At 32.5% G+C, this 21,834-nt stretch overlaps 1 protein-coding gene across 1 annotated transcript; it reads right to left on the bottom strand.

Moving 5' to 3' along the window:
• Positions 1-650: 650 nt before the first annotated feature.
• Positions 651-2,596, bottom strand: LOC113772373 (premnaspirodiene oxygenase-like). The gene is made up of 2 exons (XM_027316967.1): positions 1,595-2,596; positions 651-1,504 (listed from the first exon to the last, which is right to left on the bottom strand). The coding sequence occupies exons 1-2, from the start codon at positions 2,498-2,500 to the stop codon at positions 884-886; spliced, it is 1,527 nt and encodes a 508-aa protein (XP_027172768.1). The 5' UTR covers positions 2,501-2,596; the 3' UTR covers positions 651-883.
• Positions 2,597-21,834: the final 19,238 nt, after the last annotated feature.

Below are 21,834 nucleotides of genomic sequence, written 5' to 3'. Positions count from 1 at the left end.
ATTTTTGCTCCAAACTTCACAGGCTTTGCACAAAAGATTACCAAGACTCGACCCCAAAAATAACACGAAAAAAACAACCAATTAAAGCCAAAAATTGCGAAACCTAGTCTCAAATACATGCACGCCCAGATAGGAAATCATTGCTGCTTGCACAACCAGATCTGAATTTGGTCGCCGCCCTCTGGTTGCGATCGGTCATGGCGGGAGAGAGGAGGAGGCAGGGTGCCCATGGGGGAAAGGGAAGGGAGAAGAGGGGAGGAGGGAAGAGGAGGAAGAAGGGTAAGGAAGGAAGAGGGAGAAGAAAAGAGGGGGAGAGAGAGAAGAAAGGAGGGAAGAAGAGGAAAGGGATAGTGGCGATTGTGGATGGCGGTGATGAGTAATGATTCTGTTTGGATTGCCATTCACAAAATTGCGTCATTTTTCGTAATCACATTTTGTTATTATCTATTTCACTCATATACATCAAATCACTATAGTAATTTTTTCATGAAAAATAACAAAAATACAATCCAAACTTTTAAAATATATCTCAAAAACACTCAAATACATCCACATAAAAGTTTTTAACTCTGTTTTTCATCTAAAATACTTGAAAAACGCCCCAAAAAATAACTGATTCACACGGAATAATCCATAAAAATAACCAAATATACGCTGATTAAAGACCATTTAAAACTATCTGGATTCGTCATCGAAAGGCAATATGTAAATTCACGAACGTTAAACGTTTATTACATAAACAAAATATGGAGCAACTTCCATAGAATATTCCGCGGTTACAGGATTCCGTGTGGAGTTTATTTTGCTAATGCAGAATCCAACCCGGCCAGCAAAACAGTGTCTCTTCTTCTTTGGTGTCCAGTAGTGCACACCAGAATTCGAACTATGCAAATGGATCATGATAAGTTGCAACTAAAATCAAGCTGCTCTTTCTTCTTGCAGTTGCACCAAAGACCTCGGTCATGTCTGGCGTGTCAGGACTTACAGTTCCATTGGGAAGTGACCAGTCAAAATGGTAGAGCAGCTTAGCAAGAAGAAGCTCAACACCTGCCGAACCAAATGATACTCCTGGGCAAATCCTTCGTCCGCCGCCAAATGGGATATACTCGAAATTCATCCCTATTGAGTCACTGCCACTGTCAAGAAATCTCTCTGGTTTAAACTTTTCGGGGTTAGGCCAAACTTCAGGATGCCGATGAATTGCCCAGGCATTTATCATGACTTTAGTTTTGACGGGAATATCGTAACCACCAATCTTACATGGCTCCCTGCCTTCTCTTGGAAGTATCAGTGGAAGAGGAGGGTGCAGCCTCAGAGTCTCTTTGATCACTGCTTTTAGGTAATTCAATTCCTTCAATTCTGTCTCTTGTACTGTTTCCTTCCCCTTGAGGACCTGTCTCAGCTCAGCTTGCACCTTTTCCATCGCACCTGGGTTTCTAATCAGCTCTGCCATTGCGTAGTCTATTGTGGCTGCAGAAGTTTCAGTCCCAGCCGCAAAAATGTCCTGTATTACAGTACGAGAGAAAATGGTTACTTAAAAATATGATGAAACGGGAAATTTACTTGAGGTGTCTGTGATATGTTATATACTTACCCAAATAACAGCCTTGACGCTGTCTGTTGAAATAGGAATATTGAAGTCACCACTTTCCTTGAGTCTTAATAGGACATCAACTAAATCTTCCACTTCTAATTGAGAACCAACGGGGGTTGATTGATTTGCTCGCTTCTGTTTGCGCTCACTGATTATGGTTTCAAGCATCTGGTCAATCTCGTTATGCAGCTTTATCAGTTTTGGCTTCAAACCACTCAGGGAATGAAGGAATTTTAGCGAAGGAAACAAATCAGCTATATCAAAACCTCCGCTTGCTGAAATTGCCCCATTTATCAGCGTTATCAGACGATCTTGGTGCGCGAAGCTCTTTCCAAAAGCTGCTCTGCAGACTATGTCATTCGTAAAAGTGAAGGCTTTGTCAGTAATATTGACTGGTGAGTTTGAAGACTTGATGGATCTAATCACCTTCGAGGCCTCATCCTCCCGGAGAGTGCCAAAAGACCGCACGCTCTTGGGACTGAGGAGTTCTAGGAGACAGATTTTTCGCATCTGTTTCCAGTAATCACCGTAAGGAGAAAAGGCGATATCCAAGTTATCGTAACCAAGTATCTTAGAAGCTAGAAATTCTGGTCGGTCTGCAAAGATAATGTCATGAACTTTCAGCACTTCTTTTGCTTCCTGTGGTGCTGATATGACCACTGTAGATATTTCTCCCATCTGCAGATGCATGATGGGTCCAAATTTTTCAGCCAAGTCTCTTAGAGCATGGTGTGGCAAAGAACCAGCTAGATGGTGCATACTTCCAATCAGAGGTAGCTTCCATGGCCCTGGGAGTTTTCTGGGACTATCAGTCCTCTCGGAACTTTTGATGAATAGCCCAGTCAACTTCCATAGAACAAAAAAGCAGAGGACGCTCACAAGAAGAGCAGGAAAAGTTATCTCCATTTCCAAAAGAGAGGACAGAGGAAATGTAGAGCTACCTCCTCACCTGTTCCAAACTTTATAATTGCAAGCTTGGTATCAATTTTGTGTTTACTTCTTAATTTTTGGACTTTCTGTCAAGTAAAGATGCTTTTCTAAACACAGATTGATTCTCAGATCGTTGTCTTTTTCTTCTGTTTCTCGCACAATAATTTAAGGCACCTACGCTGTCATCGATACCCTCGGAAAATGAGCGGGTGTTTAGTGTGAGTCGCACAATAATTTAAGGGGATAATTTCAGAAACCTTCCTTGAGGTTTTTGACAATTTCATTTAGTTCTCTCAAGATTTTAAATATATATATACCTCCCTTATTATTTAAAAATACTATTCTTAAATATTTTAATAAAATTCTCTTGTTTGGTATGTTTATATTTAGAATGACTTTTAAAATTATTTTTTCACTGTCTTCCTTTCTTATTCCTTTTTTTTTAATTTTTTGCTAATAAAATTGTAGAGTTACCACTATTACTTCTAGTTTTTATTGTAACCAAATGTCGAACTAATAATTTCTTTTATGAATTAACTTCTATATAATCCAATGTTTTTGCTGAATTTTGTTTTCTATTTTTTGGTATTAAAATTAACAATAAATCAAAAAGAAATTATCGAAAACCACTACTAAATTCTGATAATCTTACTACTTGAAAAATTCATAAACTCTAAATGAATTATTTCAATATTTTATTTTCTATCTTATAAATCTAAATCCATAATAAAATACCGTCAAAAGTATCCTATCATAGTAGTAAAATTATTATTATAGTTGTTTATTAAATAGTAAGTGTAAACAAGCAAAATTTGGCACATTTTCCTTATAATTATATTTTATAATCTTATAATTATATTGAAAATAAATGAAAACTCATTACACAAGGGTATTTTTGGGTATTCATTTAAAATTTTGACCAAGTCAATATTATTTTAAGATTTTATTACTAAAACTATCAAATCAAGGAAGATAGGTATAATTTTTCAAATTTTAGAAGAGGTGAATGAAATTGTTAAAAGCCTCAGGGAAGGTTTCTGAAATTATCCCTAATGTAAGGCACCTACCTGTTTCTCGCACAAAGGTCCTTGTTTAACTTTCAAAAGTTATACTATAAAAAAATAGATAGCGTGTTTGGAATTATGATGCTTTTGTTAAACTGATAGAAGCACTTTCAAAAGTGATTCTTTAAAACATACTTTTGAGCTGTAAACACACACTAAAAGGATTTAATTATGATTACAATCACAGTTTTGAGCTATAGTTTAGCTCAACGTGTCACCGTTAATTTTTTCGTTAAAACTAATTATTAATAGTAAAAAGTCAAAATTAAACTGATAAACTGATAAATTGATAAATTTTTCCTTTTACTTCTTTTTTTTCCTTCAAACATAAAAAAGGAAATTGAAATAAAAAATAAATAAATTAGAAGTTGAAAATACCATTAAAGATTTGCTTTAAAAAACTATAATGATATTTGTAGTAAAAAAAGATTTGATATTTTTTGTTTATTATTTATTTATTTTGTATTTCCCTTTCATCTTTTTTGCTTGTTCTTTATTTATTTTTTATTTCTCTTCCATCTCTTTTGTAGGAGTATTTAAAAAAAATTAAGATTTTATAGGTCAAAATATAGGTTTTCAAAATCATTTCTTTTCTTTAAAGAGAGAGAGAAAGAGACATATACAGATAGATAGAAAAGGAAAAAAGAAAAAAGGAAAAAATAATGCAAGGATGAATTTATTAATTTGACTTTGACTATTTATTAACGAAAATACTAAAAATGACACTTTAATCTAAATCATGAAAGGATTATATATAGATTTTTATATTCTTTAATGATTAATATTTTCAAACATATTTCATTGGATAAAGATGGAATACCTGTCCTAATCAAAATTAAAATTATTGTAAAGGGGTGGTTGTGAAATATTGGCAAAGAATTTTTGTACCCCATGCCAGTTTGGTTGTCATTTTTTTTTTTTTTTGTCATTATTGACTTATTTACTCTACTCCTACTCCTAATGTAGTGGAAGGTTCAACTGAGCCTACAGAAAATCACATAATGTGGCAAGTAATAAAAGATAAGGTTTAAACTCTTGATTTTTCATCCATTAAGACTAAAAATTTTTTGGTGGTGCCCAATTAGTTGTTTGGTTGTCAAATAAGAATTTTTGTATCCCATGACAGTTTCGGAAGGGGCCGCCAGGCCCGCCATGAATCGTTCTTGTCATCGGCATTATGCCTTTTTTTTTTTTTTGTGCTTATCAGCTTTAAACTTCAAACCAGCTTTAAACTTCAAACCACACCTAACCGTTTCCTGCTTTCTTTTCCTCTGCTTCGTTTTTCTCTGTAACAAAACAGTGGCAAAGAGTTTAGCTTAGGGCTGCAAACGAGCCGAATCGAGTCGAACTTTGAGCTAATCGAGCCGAGTCTCGACTGAATTTTACCAAGCTCGAGCTCGACGAGCCGGTAATTTTCAAACTCGAGCTCGACTTGAATCAAGTCGAGTCGAGCTCGAAAAAAATAAAAATAATTATTTTATTTTTAAAAAAATAAATAAAATAATATTAAGGATATATACGTAATTTTACTGTGAAAATAAAAAATAAAAAAAATATATATATATATAATATACGTATTTTTATTATTAAATAAAAAATATATATATATATATATATATATACTCAAACTAGCGAGCCGGCTCGCGAGCTAACGAGCTTAATATTCTGAACTCGAGTTTGACTCGAGCTGGCTCGAACTCGACTCGAGCTTGACTCGAACCGCTCGCGAGCGGCTCGATTCGTTTGCAGCCCTAGTTTAGCTATAACATCCTACCAAATTCTCTGCGTGCTTTTACTTGCGAGCTTGGCACCATCAAAAACAGCGTTCACAGATTTTTTTTTTTTGGTCACGACAACTATAACAATTTTATAACATAATTTATCCTATTTTACAGGGAGAGAAAACCTAAAAAGACTGTACAAGAGGTTAGTATGTATGCAGATCTAACTAGATCAAAGAAGTGATTTGAAACTTCCTTTGAATTTTTTTCTACATATGTGATTCAAACCTCCTATCTATAATTTAAAGAGGCACTTAGGTTGTATTTAAATTGTAATTTCTTAAAATTTTTATAGAAAATATATTATAATAATTTAATATATATAAAATATAAATATATTTACAAAAAATATAAAAATTTTTTTGATAAAAATTTTCTTTTCAAATAACATTTAATCTCTCTGTGGTGTCCACTGAACCAAAGCTGGATGGTTCAGTGTTCACGGATTTGACAGAGTCCGACCATGGATTTCAAAGTGGAGATGCTCAGTGTATTTTGCCCAGTTGCAGCCTACAGGTCTCCTAACATAAAGGCTTTAGCCAATTTCAAAATGGGGTTGTCAGCCTAAAAACTTGACCCTGGGATCCATGCCATTCAGTCAAGTCTACCAATAATAAAAAAATGTATATGGTCTGCAATAAACATTATTTGGTTTCGTTCGATTTTCTTCTAATACAAACAAAGTGCAGCATCTATGAAGGGTCGCAGCCAGGAAAGATGCACCTTGACCCGTGGGGCACTGCACTCCACTACGTCTCCTAATAGAGTCACATCATGATGTGAAGGAAGGCAAAAACATGATTCACCGATGACTGTACCTCACTTTTTTTGAATTATGTCTTAATTTTTTCTTTCCCGTACTTTTGCAAGACTTAAATGTTATCACCCCACCTATTGATGTGCTTTAACTTTCAATGTAGACTTGACTATTACTTTAATACATCTTTATTTATTCAAAAAAACAAAAAAACATGATTCACGGACCTTGTTTTTCTACCGACGCTGTTTTGCTACTTGCCCCTTTCTAAGACATAGTATGAGTATCAATTTCAATGTGAAGGATTTTTTTTCCTTAAGGTAAAGGTAAGCGTTTTATTAGAGCAAGTTAGCTTGATATTCACTAAAATTTTAACCACTCAACTATTAATAGTATATTTTTATCTATTATATTATCAAAAATTATAAATTTTTATCATTTCATTTAATTTCATTGTCAATTTTGTCAAATCTAACTATTAGTCGTATATTTCATGAATCGTGTGAGTCCTTAGATCTAACAGAGTTCGGGATGAAATCAAATGAAATTGAGTAAACTTTATATGCACTGACAGTATATACACTATCACGGTTGGATGTATGACATTTATGCAAAATTTGGGTTTCAAATTTAAATTCGAATTATGTGTCAAGCATTTAATGGTAAAAATATATACATTGCCAGTGTATAGAAGATTAATCTAATCGAATTATCCAAAATTTACACGTTCGATAGTTTAATGTGTAAAAACATACTATTAATAGTCAAATGGTCAAATCTTGATTGTTTAAAAAAGATCAGTGCATACCCAGGTAATTTGGGTTTTGTTTGGATTACATTTTTCTGAACTTTTTGTAGAAAAAATACTGTAATAATTTAATATATGTGAGATAAAAAAATAATTAGAAAATATGTCCATAAAAAATGTAACAATTTTCCTTTGAAAAATTGCAATTCATACACACCCTCATTTTATTATGAATACTAACACAAATTGGTGTGATGTCCGTCCTCTCAATAAATGAATGATTTCCGTGAACTTTGCAAATATTAAAATCAAGTAGTGACAAACCATTGGTAATGTTCAAGTTGAAAGTTTATAAAAGCAGAGAATATATTAATGAAACGAAGGACCCTACCGCCATTATTATGATGCAGCCATCTGGTACCCACCCAACTGTCGAGATCGATGCTAAAACTTGTCAAAAAAATGTATGCTGCAGGAAGCAGAACGTGGGCTAGACACGTGTGAGGAAAATTAATCATGGCCACCAGGGGAGAATAGTGGTAATGGAACTATGGAAGTCCCACGAGGATGAATGAAGGGGTTGAACCGTTGAAGTAAACGGTTTGGACCGGAGCCAAAAAAGAATAAAAAGTTGAAAGTAATGTGTAGATTAGTCCATGTACTCGTACAATCTATCGGAAATGGGGCAGGGACGGTTGCAGGTGCAACCGTCCCTGCACGGTTAACGGCCCAGATTCCCCCTCAAAAATTTGTGCGGCTGAGATAACAAGTTGTAACTCGATTTCCGTGCTGTGTGTGGGGCCCATCACTATCTGTTGTGAAAATACATCCTGTGAAAAAAAAGTTACACGATGTACAAAGAAAGTTACGCGCAGTTGATAAAGAAAGTTACGCGCAATTGATAATGACAAAACTTGCCAGGAACGGTTGCACCTGCAACCGTCCGTGCCCCAAGTCCCTATCGGTTAGCCCCTAAAAAAGAATGTACTCGAAAGAATCTATTACTTTAACGTTTCCTTTAGCCGACCTGCAGAGGACTGCAGAAAAATTTATTTGTTTGGATTTGTAGTCCTCTGCAAAATTTTTTTTTATGTTTTCTGTGAATTTATTTTACAATAAACTTTTTACCTCACATATATAAATCACTATAGTATATTTTTCTACAAAAATTTCTAAAAATAACAATTCAAATTAACAAGCTTTTCTAAGTTAAATTTACTATATTTACTACTTTAACATTTTGCTGAGTTGAATATGACAAATGGGATAAATACTCTGTAACACGTGTCATTTCTCAAGGATTTTGAATTATTTTATTTTTATTATTAATTTTAATCAATGTTATCTAATGGTTATTTGTTTGTTTAATTTACATGTTTAAATCCCTATATTTTAGGCAGGAACATTTTTTGTCATGTTACCTTATCGAATAACTTATCTTTATATACCATTTCTTTTAGGTAAAAGAAAGTTAGTTTAACCAACTTATCAATAATTCTCTATAAGTAAAATATTTACTTTAACATTTTTCTTAGCTTCAAATGACAAATAGCATGTATTGTCATTTGTAAAATTTTTTTGTATATAGGATATTATAAAATTAAATAAATGTTTCGGTAAATCGATAAACATCAATGCGTGACCACCTTAAATTGTAAAAATTATAATTTTTTTCCCTCAATCCTATTATACAAGTAAAGAGTTTTACTTATTGTCTTGTTATAAACAGTTTGAGCAACGATATAATGCTTTTAAATTATACAAAATAATCACTTTCACTATTTGCAAATATATTATGTATATCTTATCTTTTCATGCAAAATTAGTATCTTTTCAAATTTATTACTTCCAACTCTACAAAAGTAATTAGTGTAGAAAATATTTATACATTTTAAGCATTGATATTTACATATATATATATATATATATATATATATATATACCATTCACTAGTTCAAAACTTCTTGAAGCTTTCCTAAGTAATATTATAGAGTTTACAGTTATTTTGAATTCCTTTATAATTTAGTATAGAACATATAAGTTGTCTTTCCAAATTACAAAGAATTCTACAAAATCCGACAAAAGTTTCAATTATCTAACACAAGCATTACGATTTTAAAATTCAAAAAAAAATAAAAAAAAATCTATCAATTCCCTTTTCTTTTTTTTTACATATTATTTTGACCACACTATATGCCCTTATCTTTACAAATTGCAAAGAGTTCTACGAAATACAATCAAATATAAATTTCTTTAAAATTCAACAAACAAACAATAATCACTAATTGCATGCAATTGTAAAGATAAGGGCCAATGCTACTACTACATATTAATGGGGTGAATAGCATTTCACGTAAAATTAATGAATGGTGGTGAAGGCGATTTGTAAAGAATGTTACTTATTTCTTGATTTAGCTACTAAGGACATACATCCGGCGTCAAATTGGCGTGTACTTTTCACAAGTCCTCGAGTGATATTGGCAAATTGAATATATGAAGAAAATGCTTTTACATTTGTTTGTAATGGGTAGAGGTGGCTTTGATTGAATTGAATAATCAAGGTCTTGGTCTTAGGAGAAGAAAACTACTCACACTCTGGCCGTCTGGCGCGCTGCCAATTTTTTGTCCTATTTAATTTTGTTCAACATCTGCGGTGCGAATTAATTTGTTCCATGCCACGAAGTCTATCTCGAGATAAAGAACTTCACCTAACCCTTTCCTCGATCTCGACAGAAACTAATTTTATACTCTCTAAAATATCTCAAAGTTTAGCACCTTCAGGAGACGAAATAATTGCTTCAACTTCAAAATTAAAAATAACAGACCCGACAAATTCTAGGCAAGATAATCCTATTTAATTTTGTTCTACTCTACGGCGCCAGTTAATTTCTTCCGTTGTGCGTATTTGACAAAGCCAATTAATTTCTTACCACAAACTACAGCACTTTGCACGTGTTATTCCGTGTCGCTCCCTCCGGCACTCTCGGCCTCTGCCCACGATTGGCAGGTTACACATGAAGATGTAACCCATGGATTGTTTAAGATTGTAAATTCTTTCTAACGAGCTAACTTCTTTGTTGGACAAACTCCTCCGCTCAGTGTGTTTGGATGGCTAAGGCCTTGTTTGGATTTCTATTTTTGTATATATATTTTTAAAAAATGTACTATAATAATTTTATATATGAGGTAAAAAAATGATTGAAAAATATTTTCAAAAAAAATATACAAAATTTTTTTTTGCAGAAAATCACAATCCAAACAAGGCCTAAATTTTTGCAAATAATATTTTACTTGTATCATAAATATATTTTTAAACTCATCTTTTTATATTTTTAGTCACTTTTTTATCTCACATCTATCATATTACAAAAAGTGTTATAATAATTATATCAAATAATAATCCAAATATATTTCTTTAGGGACCTGTTTGGATTTGACTTATGTGGAGAATTGAGTCAACTACCCACATATGGAGAATAAAATTGAGAAGGACGTGTAGATGTTGCATTAAGGTGTTTACCAGAGAGAGAGAGAGAGAGAGAGAGAGAGAGAGAGAGAGAGAGAGAGAGAGAGAGAGAGAGAGAGAGAGAGAGGACGATTAGATAAGGAGGTATTGAAAGAAAGTGCGAGTAATAGCTAGGGTTGCAAATGAATCGACCCACTCGCAAGCAACTCGAGTTTGAATTCAAGTTGAAATCGGTCAACATCGAGTTAGAGTCGAGTTCTAACTGACCAAGTCGAAGTCGAAGTCGAACTCGAGTTTAAAGATACTCAACTCGTTAGCTCGTGAGTCGACTCCATTATATATATTATTTTTATTTTAATAGTAAAATTACATATATATCCCTAATTTTTTTATTTGTTTTAAAAATTATTATTTTATTTATTTTTTAAAAATAAAATAATTATTTTTTATTTTGTTAAGCTCGAACTCAAGTTCGAACTTTACATTAAGAGCTCGTCGAACTCGAGTTTGAGATTCATAAAACTAAGTTGAGTTTCGACTCAATTAGATCAAAATTTGACTCAACTCAACTCATTTGCACCCTTAGTAATCGGGTTTCGAATCCTCTGTCCCTTATTTATACAGTCGTCACATGTTTCTAGTCTTTTGTTAACCCAAATTCAAATAAACCGATAATAATCGGATTACAAGTTTACACAAAATCAATTAAAACAGATAATTCAAAACTTTTTTTTATTTTCTTTTTAACAAAAAAGAGTCTTGTTGATCATAAACATAGAAATCAACTAAAACTCTTCTTTATTTTTTACCCCAAATCAACAAGACTCTTTTTTGTTAAAAAGAAAATAAAAAAAGTTTTGAGTTATCTGTTTTAATTGATTTTGAGTAAACTTGTAAACCGATTATTATCGATTTATTTGAGTTTGGATTAACAAAAGGCTAGAAACACGTGGCAGCTGTACAAATAAGGAACAGAGGGGACAGAGACTACTTTGGGGACAGAGAATTCTGTGAGACCCCGAAATTTTATTTGTCTTTATAGCTCTTATTTGAACTTACTTGCCTTAGATTCTTGGTTGGATGTAAGCCAAGGGAGTGCATTTCGCTAAGAAAAGTTTCATAATCTCAAGTTGTTAGAAAATCTAGAACTTTTCGCAGGAGGCTCTGCGCAGCTTTGGGAAATTGGCTATAATTTCGTATAGGAAAGTCGGAATTGAGTTCCGTTTGTTGCGTTTGAAACTAGACTCATAGAGCTTCCTACGGTGTAAAATTTAGAGTTTGATTCCATCTCTATAAATTCTAAAAAATTGGCAAAGTTGACTGAAAATTCTGTCATGCACAAGTTACAATAGGAATGTTGTAGTAGCTTATGGCTCAATTTGGACCAACTTATGAACTAAATCTCTTTGAAGTGTGTTCTAAAGATTATTAGTATTTGAAATCTAGTTTTTAACAAGCCAAGATGTATGAATTTTTTATCTTTATAACTCAAGTTATGATTTTTCTAAAGGAATGGCATAAGTTAGGGTTTTTTGTGCATACTAGGGTTTTGGTGTGTGTTTTTGTGTGCATTTTGGTAGTGTGATTGTGAGGACTTGTAAAATCTCTCATATTTTCTTAAAAATTTCCTTTTATATGGAATCCATTAATTGACAATAGCTTTACTACTCATTCACTTCCTCAATAGTTACAATTAATCATAAAACCAACGGTTTTCTCTTTACTTTCATCGTTAAGGTAAACTAGGGTTTTTACGTCTTTTGGCCGTGTGATTAATCGGTGTGGAGTGTGTACTCAATTTGATGATTAAGAGTGAGTTTTAGATAAGATAAAGTGTATGATTAGAAGTGATAATAATAAGTTAGTGAATCATAAGTTAAAACCCTAGTACGCGCGAGTTAAGGAAAAACGGTTGGAACCGATGGGTACCGTTTGTTATCGAGTGAGCACACCACTTGAACACTACTTTATTACCTTAATTCCCTTGTTATTAATTGAACAAAATTAGCCCTAAATATCTTCTCCTTTCACCCGAAAATGTGGACAAAAAAAACAAGAGAGAAAAGAAAATTTTGACTTCCAATTAAATTGTGACACTTGTCAAACCTTTGACCAACTTGACTCCAACCTTCTTATCTTTTCTAGAGCTTTGTTTCTTCTTCATTTCTGCATATTGCTGGCCGAAACTTGAGAGAGGGAAAGGGAGAGAAAACTTCATTGCACTTTAATTTTAAGCCTCAATCTTGAGTTTCAACCGATAATCTTGCAAATTCCTCCACAAAAGTTGATCTCTAAGGAAGTTTAAGGATTTTGGTAGAGTGATTTGGGAAGAGGAAGGTCTTGACAGCTTCTTGGCATAGAGATTAAGGTGACTTTGGTAAGAAATTTCCCTCTACTTCATATATGTGTAAACTAGAAGCTTAGAGTTGTAGTTTTGATAGTTTTATGGGGAAAATTTTATGGGTTGAATGATATATTGGAATGTGTAGCTAGGGTTTATATTTTCAGCCTTGATTATGGTTATCTACCTCTTAATTGATGTTATTGAGCTAGTAATTGGTGGGTTTGATGATAGAGCACTTGTTAGATATGAATTGCTAGAGTAAAGGTGCATATTCCAGAAATTGGAAACCAAGTTGTTCTATTCTGACCAGCTTCATTCGTCCATGTTAGAGGCCGAATCAGGCTTAGCTCAAAACATAAAAGTTGTAGGAAATGGTGTTTTATAGCTTCATGTAAAATTTCAACTCAACCTGAGCACTGTAACATGTGAAATGACCGAAATACCCCTCACTGCCAAATGTACTGTTTTGTGGACAGTTTTATGTTTTCCTTTGAGATGTCACATTTTGATATTGAAAATGCATGAACTGGTTGTTGATGTCTTCATGAGAATTGTAGTTCTCTGTCTTATCTTCGAAACGGTATAAAGTTTACTCCAAACTGATAGCCGTAGCTTTAGTTGTGGCCAAAATTCCAAGAGACGTCAATTCTGCCATTTAGCTATTTGCCTTTAAACTTGATTTCCGGTTGCCTTGTTAAGACTTGTGTTGTAATTGGATTATTTTGAGCCTAGTTGAAGGGCTATTGTGGTAACATTGCCTATGTATGATATTGGGGCTGTTTTGAGGAAAATAATGAGGCCATAAATGGCTGAAAAATAGGCAAACACAAGGGGCCAAATTTTCACTAGAGGTATAAACCAGTCTTTGGAGTTCTGGTTCTGTAATATGCAAATTCGACCTAGATCCATTGAAAATTGGGTTGAGTTGTCTTCATGAAAGTTGTAACCCTTTGTCTTAGGTTCGAGACGCTACCTAGTACACCTTGATCGGATAACCACATCTCTGATTATGGTCAAAACCGTGTAACCCATTTTTATACCGTTTTCATTTCCGCGCACATGCACATGCACTTCTTTGCTATTTTTGCCGTCTTGGCCGTTTTAGTCCTTACTTCTATTTGTGATGGTCGGTTGACTGATAGTTGAGTGTAATCTTCTGTCACAGGCAGTGACGAACCGGACGAAGTCGGTGGACCAGTATAAAGTGCCTTGATTTGCGCGCTAACTATTTTGAGTGAGTAATTGGGTTGGTTTATATGATAAATTGTCGATGTAATTTGTATATGTTGAATGGGTACTTAGGCGAGGGTGTACTTTATTTCACTCGACCTAAGCCCATTCTTTGTTGTTGACTCAATATGTGAGAATACATGTTTTGTGCTGAGTAACACCCTTTTGCTGTGTGCTGTTGGGGTGATTACACGATTTGAGTTGAACCCCTTATGCTGTGTGCTATTGGGGTGAGTACTTTGTTGAGGAATATCATCTATTGAGAGATTGGATATCTCAGGGCTTGGTTCCAATCCCGTTCCAAGGGTAGACGGACTATTCGAGCCAGCCGGAACTTGGTTGAAGTTAGTTCCATGCTAATCTTGGGATTTCGTTCTTTGTTAAAGTTTTGTTTAAAGCTAAATGATTTATTTTCCTCGAGCTGTTGTGTGCTGTTGACTGGCCAATGGGGTTGATAAGGTGAACGGGGAAAGTTAAGTGGAATCTACGGACTATGAGTATTTTGATTGATGGAGTGCCAACAGGTGGTCAAGTTCGGGGAATTGAATTGGCTTTGAAGCCACCCGTATCCTACCATTGTGATGTTACATTTCTGTCTGTTGATGTGAAATATCTTGGTTTATATGTTTATTTGGATGTGATTTTACGTTTTACCCCCGATTATTCACTAAACACATAGTTTACCCAATTCCATTTGTTTTCCTTAGCAGGGGGCCGACGCGAGGATCGCTCGGGAAGGTGTTTAGACTTTTGGTTATAGAATAGTTGAATTTTGTACTTGTTATAAGTTGACTAGTAAGATGTATATATTTATTGTGGCGGTTATAGTTAGTAGCTTCTCTAGGGTTTACTTTCTGGTACAGAGTAGTCTAGTTTTGAAGTTTTGAAATGGTACTCGCGCTAGCATTCGACTAGGGTTGATTGTACTCGAATTTTAAACACTTTGAAGTATTTTGGTGTGTAGAAGTTTTGTATCGGGATTTGAGCATCAATGTATATATTAAGTTGAAGTGGATGTGTTACTTATTTTCTATGGATGTACGTTATTTTTTTTGAGCTATGAGTGAGTGAATCTTGGCGAGAGTTGGGCAGGCGACCCGCCGAACCCCGGGGTACGCCCTAGGGGGAGGTGGGGCCGTCACAAATTCGAAGCCTAGTAATCGCCGGTGTAAAAGATCAAAAAGAAAAGGCGCTAAATAACTGATAATTTCCCTGGCCCACGAGGATAAATAATTTTTTTTCAAAATAAAGAAGAATGATTTTAATGACAGGATTTTAGAATAAAATAAAATATGGAGAAAAATCATTAGTTCAACTATTTGTACTAAATTAGTCGCTATCTGAATATATATGATCCTAATATGATATGGTCTTGGAACATAAGGAGGAAAAGTTAGACAATAATATACCTACATTCAGGCTACTTATATCCAAATTTAAAATTTCTATTCTAACATGTCTGTTCTTACATCATTGGTTATTCATTTTTCGTACCAAATGTAAAAGTAATTCTACAACATATAATGTGAGGCAAACCAAATGAAATTTCACCTATGTACTTTACTATATTTGTTTCTCTAACTACCTAGGTTATTAACCTTTTAACCAATGTAAAAAATAGAAAATTTTAAGTTACAGTGGATTGTACTTGGTATAACATAAAATTCAGAAATTAATGTTAGGCACTTGAAGTGTAACTAAAGGTACAAATGAGTCGAATATAATAGAATTACTTACGAATTTGTTTGATAAAAAATAGAGGTCAAGTTCATGATGACCGACGTCAAATAGGTCAAATTTCATGAAGAGCTTGAGTTTGAACTAAATATGAAAGACTTGAAAATTCATCAAATTTAAACAAGTTCATTGAGCTTCACACGCATACATGCACACACACACCCATATACATACACACACATGTAGACACACATACACAAACATATATATTTCAAATTTTTTGTATTCAAAAGAGTAAAATATCTGTCATATCCCTTTTTTAAAATTGTATAAATAATTATTTTTTATATAAAAAGCGAGTTTCACTAGTGGGTTGCTGAAAATAATTTCACACGATTTGATTTACATCATAATCCTAGTGACAGGTTAAACATACATTACAAATCACAGATATATAATTTAACATATAGAATTATAAACATATTTGAAAAATGCCAAAAAATTAAAATTGTCTTCTAATAAGATAATTTGCTACAGCCCCATTCTCTACATATTGCAATCACTAAAATTACTAATCAACGGTTTTAAATACCAATAATGATGGTGAAATATATCGAAATAAATTCTTGGGAAGATGACCATGATGGTCTCCTTCATGAAGAGGAAGACTTTATAAGAAGAGGAGAAAAAATAGAGAGAAGTTGGAGAAAATAAGAGGTAGAGAGAGGAATAAAAGTTGACAATAAGATATGTATAAAATACTAATTTATATTACTTAAACTTCATTGAACTTGACAAGCTTAGTTGAACTAAATTGATTTTGACGAAACTTGATTGTGGTCAACTAAACTCAATTGCACTCGAATTACACTTGATAAAGCTTGATTAGGTTTGGTTTGATTAAGTTCAAGTAAGGTAAAATAAAATTGAACTGATGAGATTGACAAATTGGAGGTCAATCTCGAGTTCAAGTTTTTTAGTAGTGCATATTAGAAATTTAGAACTTAACTAGATTGCACCTTTAGGTGTAATAACACAAAGTAATATCTTTCTATATGTTGATGTATCATTTTTGGCAACAAGTGACAATTGAGCATGAGTATAAATTTCCATAAATATTAGCCACAATTCTAGTATCATAATTTTCTTCACTTGTTTTTTAATTTTATAACAAGTTTTCCATAATTAAAAATATTTTGTAGCACTTGTTGTTGTGCTTGTGATATTTAGTTATCCTACTTTATCAAAATTGATATTAAAAATTAAACACTAAATATCATATTGAATTATTTACTTGATATTTGACATTTTTAATAATGAATATTTGTATTTGCATATGCACTTATTGGAAAAGATTTAGGTACGTTTGAGAGGGCAAAATAGTGAAAAAAATTTCTGTTTAGTGTAATTGAAAAGTCTCGAACCCAAGATCTACTCGAAATTTCCCACATACACTCCCTCTCCCCGCCCTACACAACTGTTCCTTTTCTTCCAAGGGCAAAACTAGTAAAAAGGTACATGGAAAGGCATCTTTCATTTCTGTAAAAATTTCATGGGTAAAGTCTAATATTTGTAAGGAACATTTCAAGGGGATATAGAATAATTCTAAAAATCCTAGTGGCAAGGTTTAATTTTACGAGGATATGAGCAATAAGTTTTAATTTTTCAAGGAAATATGAAAAAATATTTTGAAATCTTGGGATTATTTTATGCTCCTCAGCACCTCCCTCCACATTTCAGCCCACAGGCACGTATTTAATGGCTCTCCAAGAGTTACCTACTTGGGAGTGTTGTGCACCACAATACCCATCAGATTTGATAGTAGCGCAGCCTATCTAGCAATGTTTTTAAACTCAGACTACTCAATGAACCGGAGAGGTGATCGGTTCATGATTTTTTCGATTCGATTGGCTCAATCAGCCGGTTCATTGATTCTTTGTCTCTTCTTTTTGGCAAATAACATTATATGGAAAAAAATATCCAAAGATCCCTGGAAATTTGAAGTAAGATCTGGCAATGGTAAACACCAACAAATATCCATAATTCACGCAAACAAATAAAAAATTTATTACAACTTCCTTATCTAAAAGAGCAATTGAATACAAGAACTAAACAAATCACAAATTGATTACAACTTCCTAATCCAAAAAAAGCAACTGAACATAATCACTAAATAAGTATTGTATTATAACTTCCACAAACAATCTTAAAAATGTTCAAGCAATTCCAAGAAATAACTAGCATAATCAAATTGCCATCTTTGATAAAAAGAAAATACTAAATTATTGAAAATCATCCAACATGAATTGTTTAACAAAGTCGGGTGGGAAATTTCATAAGGATTTCATGAAGTGTGAAAATTTAGTACGAAAAACTAATTCATGTGCCACTTTATTGGTACCTCTAGGAACCCTTTTTACATCAACAAAACTTGCTTCTAAGTTCTAAGGTGGCGTTTGGTTCATATGTTGGAATCGGATTCAGATTTGGAATCATTTATCCTAGTTTTGGAATGGAGTTAATCATTCCAATACAGCTGTTTGGTTCAGTACCATGAATGCATATCATTACTATAGTTGATGTTTGGTTCATTGACTCTTTCGAAATAGAATATAAGAAATTTTCACTAATTAAATGTATTAGTAAATTTAGTATAACTAATTAATAATTTTTATTAGTAAATATGTATAATTATTAGTATAATTGATAATATCAATCATATTACATATACTAATACACATTATATAATATATATAACTAATAATGTTATTATCATAAGTTTGTAACTAATTAAATTAAATATTATATATAATTAAATATAATTATAGAAATATTATAATATAATTATATAATATATAGTAATTATAGTAATATATTATATAATTATAATGTATATTATAGATTAAATATAATTATTATTATATTTATAATAATAAATATAAATATAATTATATAATTTATTATATATATGTATATATTACAATTATATGCATATATAATATACATTTATAAATATATATAAATGATATAAATATATTTTTATATAATATTCATAAAATTAAAATATATTATATAAATATAATTATACTTAATTAAATAATTATAATATATATTTATATAAATTATTATGTATGTGTATATAATAATTATATAATTATACTAATATTATAATAAAATATATAATTATAATATGTAATTATATATGTATATATATATGTATATAATAATTATAAATATATTATATAATTATGTTAATATTATATTAAAATTTATAATTATAATATATATTATATATAATTATATATGTATATATATTATAATATATATAATAATAACTCTCGTTCGTCTGGTATCAAAGCCAGAGGGGGAAGTGAGGTGATGGCTATATTTCTTTACTTATTATAATGTTGCTAGTGTAGATCTACAAGTTTAGATCTGTCTAATAAGACTGGTTAACTTCGCGATTACTATCTAATGTATTCAAACTTATTATACTATTAATAGTATCTGCTTGTGGACTATGATTTGAGTAATGGACATGGAGCCTGTAATTGCCAGCCTCCGGTCTAGGCGGTAAGGTCATGGGATTTGGCAATAAGTCCTGTAGGGATATTGAGGTTCCAATGATCCGAAATCTAGGACGGTGAAGTGTTCAGAGGTTCAGATCTGGCTTCATAGGTTTATATTGCTGATATTATTTTTGTTTGGAAATATAGTCGTCATGCATAGTTAATCTTTCTCAAAAGGTTAGATCTATTCTTATAACTTCATCACTATCTTTATTATGATGGAAATATAGTCGTCATGTGTAGTTAATCGTTCTCAAAAAGTTAGATCTTTTCTTGTGGTATCCTCACTATCTTTGTTATAATCGGTTTAGAAAAATGGTTATCCTCCATGGATCCCGAAGGATTCTGTTCCAAAGGGAAGAGGATTATAAGTTGTCTTAATTATTTATTTATTTATCTTTGCTTATGGCTTCATTTGTTAAAACAAATTCTAGTTCTCCCAATTCTTCTTTAAACAACAAACCATTAGATGACCTTCAAACTAGAATTGCTCGAATTGAGCAATCAATCTTTATTCAAGAAAAACTAGAAAACAAACCTCCTGAATTCCAGATTGACAAACAAAAACTTAGATCTGAATTCTTTGCAAATCACAACCATTTTAAAAGAAAACAATTTTTTGACAAATATCAGGGAGAAGCCCGAAAAAAATATACAAGAAAACTTTTATAACTTTTTAAGAAAAACAAAACAACATATTTATTTATTTAACTGGTATGAGTCTCAAACTTCTCAGGTGTCTACACTAGAACCCATAAATCCAATCCAAACTATATCAAAACCTGTATCCTCCATGTCAAAAGCTCTAGAAACTCAGGTTTCTATACCTGATCATATAGATCCGGTCCAAACTAAGGTAGAATCCGTAGATCTATCTCAAACAACCCATATACTAGAATCCTCTCATAAACTCCCAATAGATTTACCAAACCTAGATTTTCCAAGAATTCTAAAATGTTCGGCATCCAGTCAATCCATAAACAATTCTGACAATACCACCAGTCTTGAGAAAGACATAGGAGATTCCATAAACATAGGATATTCCACAATACATGTCTTGACTAAAATTCAACCTAGTGTCAAACCAATAAACTGTAAAAATCTTCGAGCAGAAATTGCCGAAGATAAAATTCCTTCCCAAATGCTTACCAAACCCATGGCTATTAGAAATTCACAAACAAGGATTATTTCCTCTAAACAAGAAATCCAGTCAGTTAAAAATCAAAATACTACTGATTTTTCACAACCATCTATTTCAAAATTGTCTCATAATTGTCTCCCTTCTAATAACAAACTTATTTCTTTGAAAAACTCAAAAGAAAATTCTACAAATAATAATCAGGAAGAAATTCCTAAATTATCTATATATTCTTTTATAACATACAAACAGTTGTAGTTTAACAAATTAAAGGTACTTACTATTGAGCACCCAAGTCTCAAGATAGAAGCCTATACAGAAGAAACATGGTTCTCCAACAGATACAAGGGACAAACAGAGAAGACATGGATCTTCAACAAACTAGGATAATCTCAGAAACAAGAAATATCTTCTCAAATAGATCAGGCTAAATCACAAATCCCAAGGAGGATGATCGGAGAAAAATAACATATTCAACCTTTATGTGTCCCAAAAAACAGGATAGACCATCCTTCCGCTCAAACAAAAAATATGGGAAGGCAAGCTATCACACGCATCAGGCGGAAAATTCAGACAAGATCTTCTTCGACAAAATTAGCCACTAAACAAAAGATTCAAACTGGACGCTCTGCAACAAAGTTGGTCGTTCATGAAATTGAGATCAGAATTGATCAAGAAGCAGCCTATACACATATTCTTACTATCTTTCCACAAATATCTGAAAAAGATTTCTTTAAAATCTTTGCCTAGTTTATCTCTAAAACTCCTCATACAAATATTTATTTTTTAAACCTACTTTCCAAACCCTTTGACCAATCAGAAAACCAGAAAGTTAGGATTGAACAATCCTTTCTTATTCCCAAGCCAGGATTGAAACTTCAAAGAACCACCTTGATTAGGGTCATACAAAACTTCCAAGAGTCTTCTACCCTAAATAAACCATATGCAAACCCTCTCTTACAAGGTTGTACTCCCAATCAAGAAAACACCCAAGGTCTATACCATCCTCAAACAATTCATTTTGATATTTTCAAAACAAAGCCTAATATTCTCCAATATTCATACAATATAGACGACATCTATGGATGGAGCATAGATGAAATATTCAGATACAATCTTCTTATGGCATCTCAACAGATGACAACCACAGCTATGTTTAATCAAATATCACATGGCTACAAACAGTTAGCTGCTCATATCATATTCATAGGATTTATTGGGCAATTCAAAAAATGGCGGGAAGAACATCTCATCATAAAGGACGAAAATATTATTTATAACATCTTCGTCGCAATTAACAAGGATGAATTTGACATACAAGACAGGAACATCCTCCCAGAAACAATGGAATTCAATACTATCATGGACTTCACATCTAACGATGATTCAGGAATAACCCAAAAGCATTCATCAAAGCTATTCCCAAACTCTAGTAGGTATCAATATATATTCCTGACAAGATTCAACAGAAACAAGATTCATAACAGAGATTTCTTCAAAGGCCTTCTCATATTCCAATACAAGAAGATTAAGCCT

The sequence above is a fragment of the Coffea eugenioides genome, chromosome 5, assembly GCF_003713205.1.
Source record: "Coffea eugenioides isolate CCC68of chromosome 5, Ceug_1.0, whole genome shotgun sequence".
In the NCBI taxonomy this organism is placed as follows: Eukaryota; Viridiplantae; Streptophyta; class Magnoliopsida; order Gentianales; family Rubiaceae; genus Coffea; species Coffea eugenioides.
This window is presented reverse-complemented; position numbering and strand designations above follow the sequence as displayed.

Coding starts and splice junctions, on each gene's coding strand:
- LOC113772373 (XM_027316967.1), bottom strand. CDS start 2,500: ATGGAGATAACTTTTCCTGCTCTTCTTGTGAGCGTCCTCTGCTTTTTT. Junction 1,505..1,594: donor GCGTCAAGGCTGTTATTTGG/GTAAGTATATAA, acceptor ACTGTAATACAG/GACATTTTTGCGGCTGGGAC.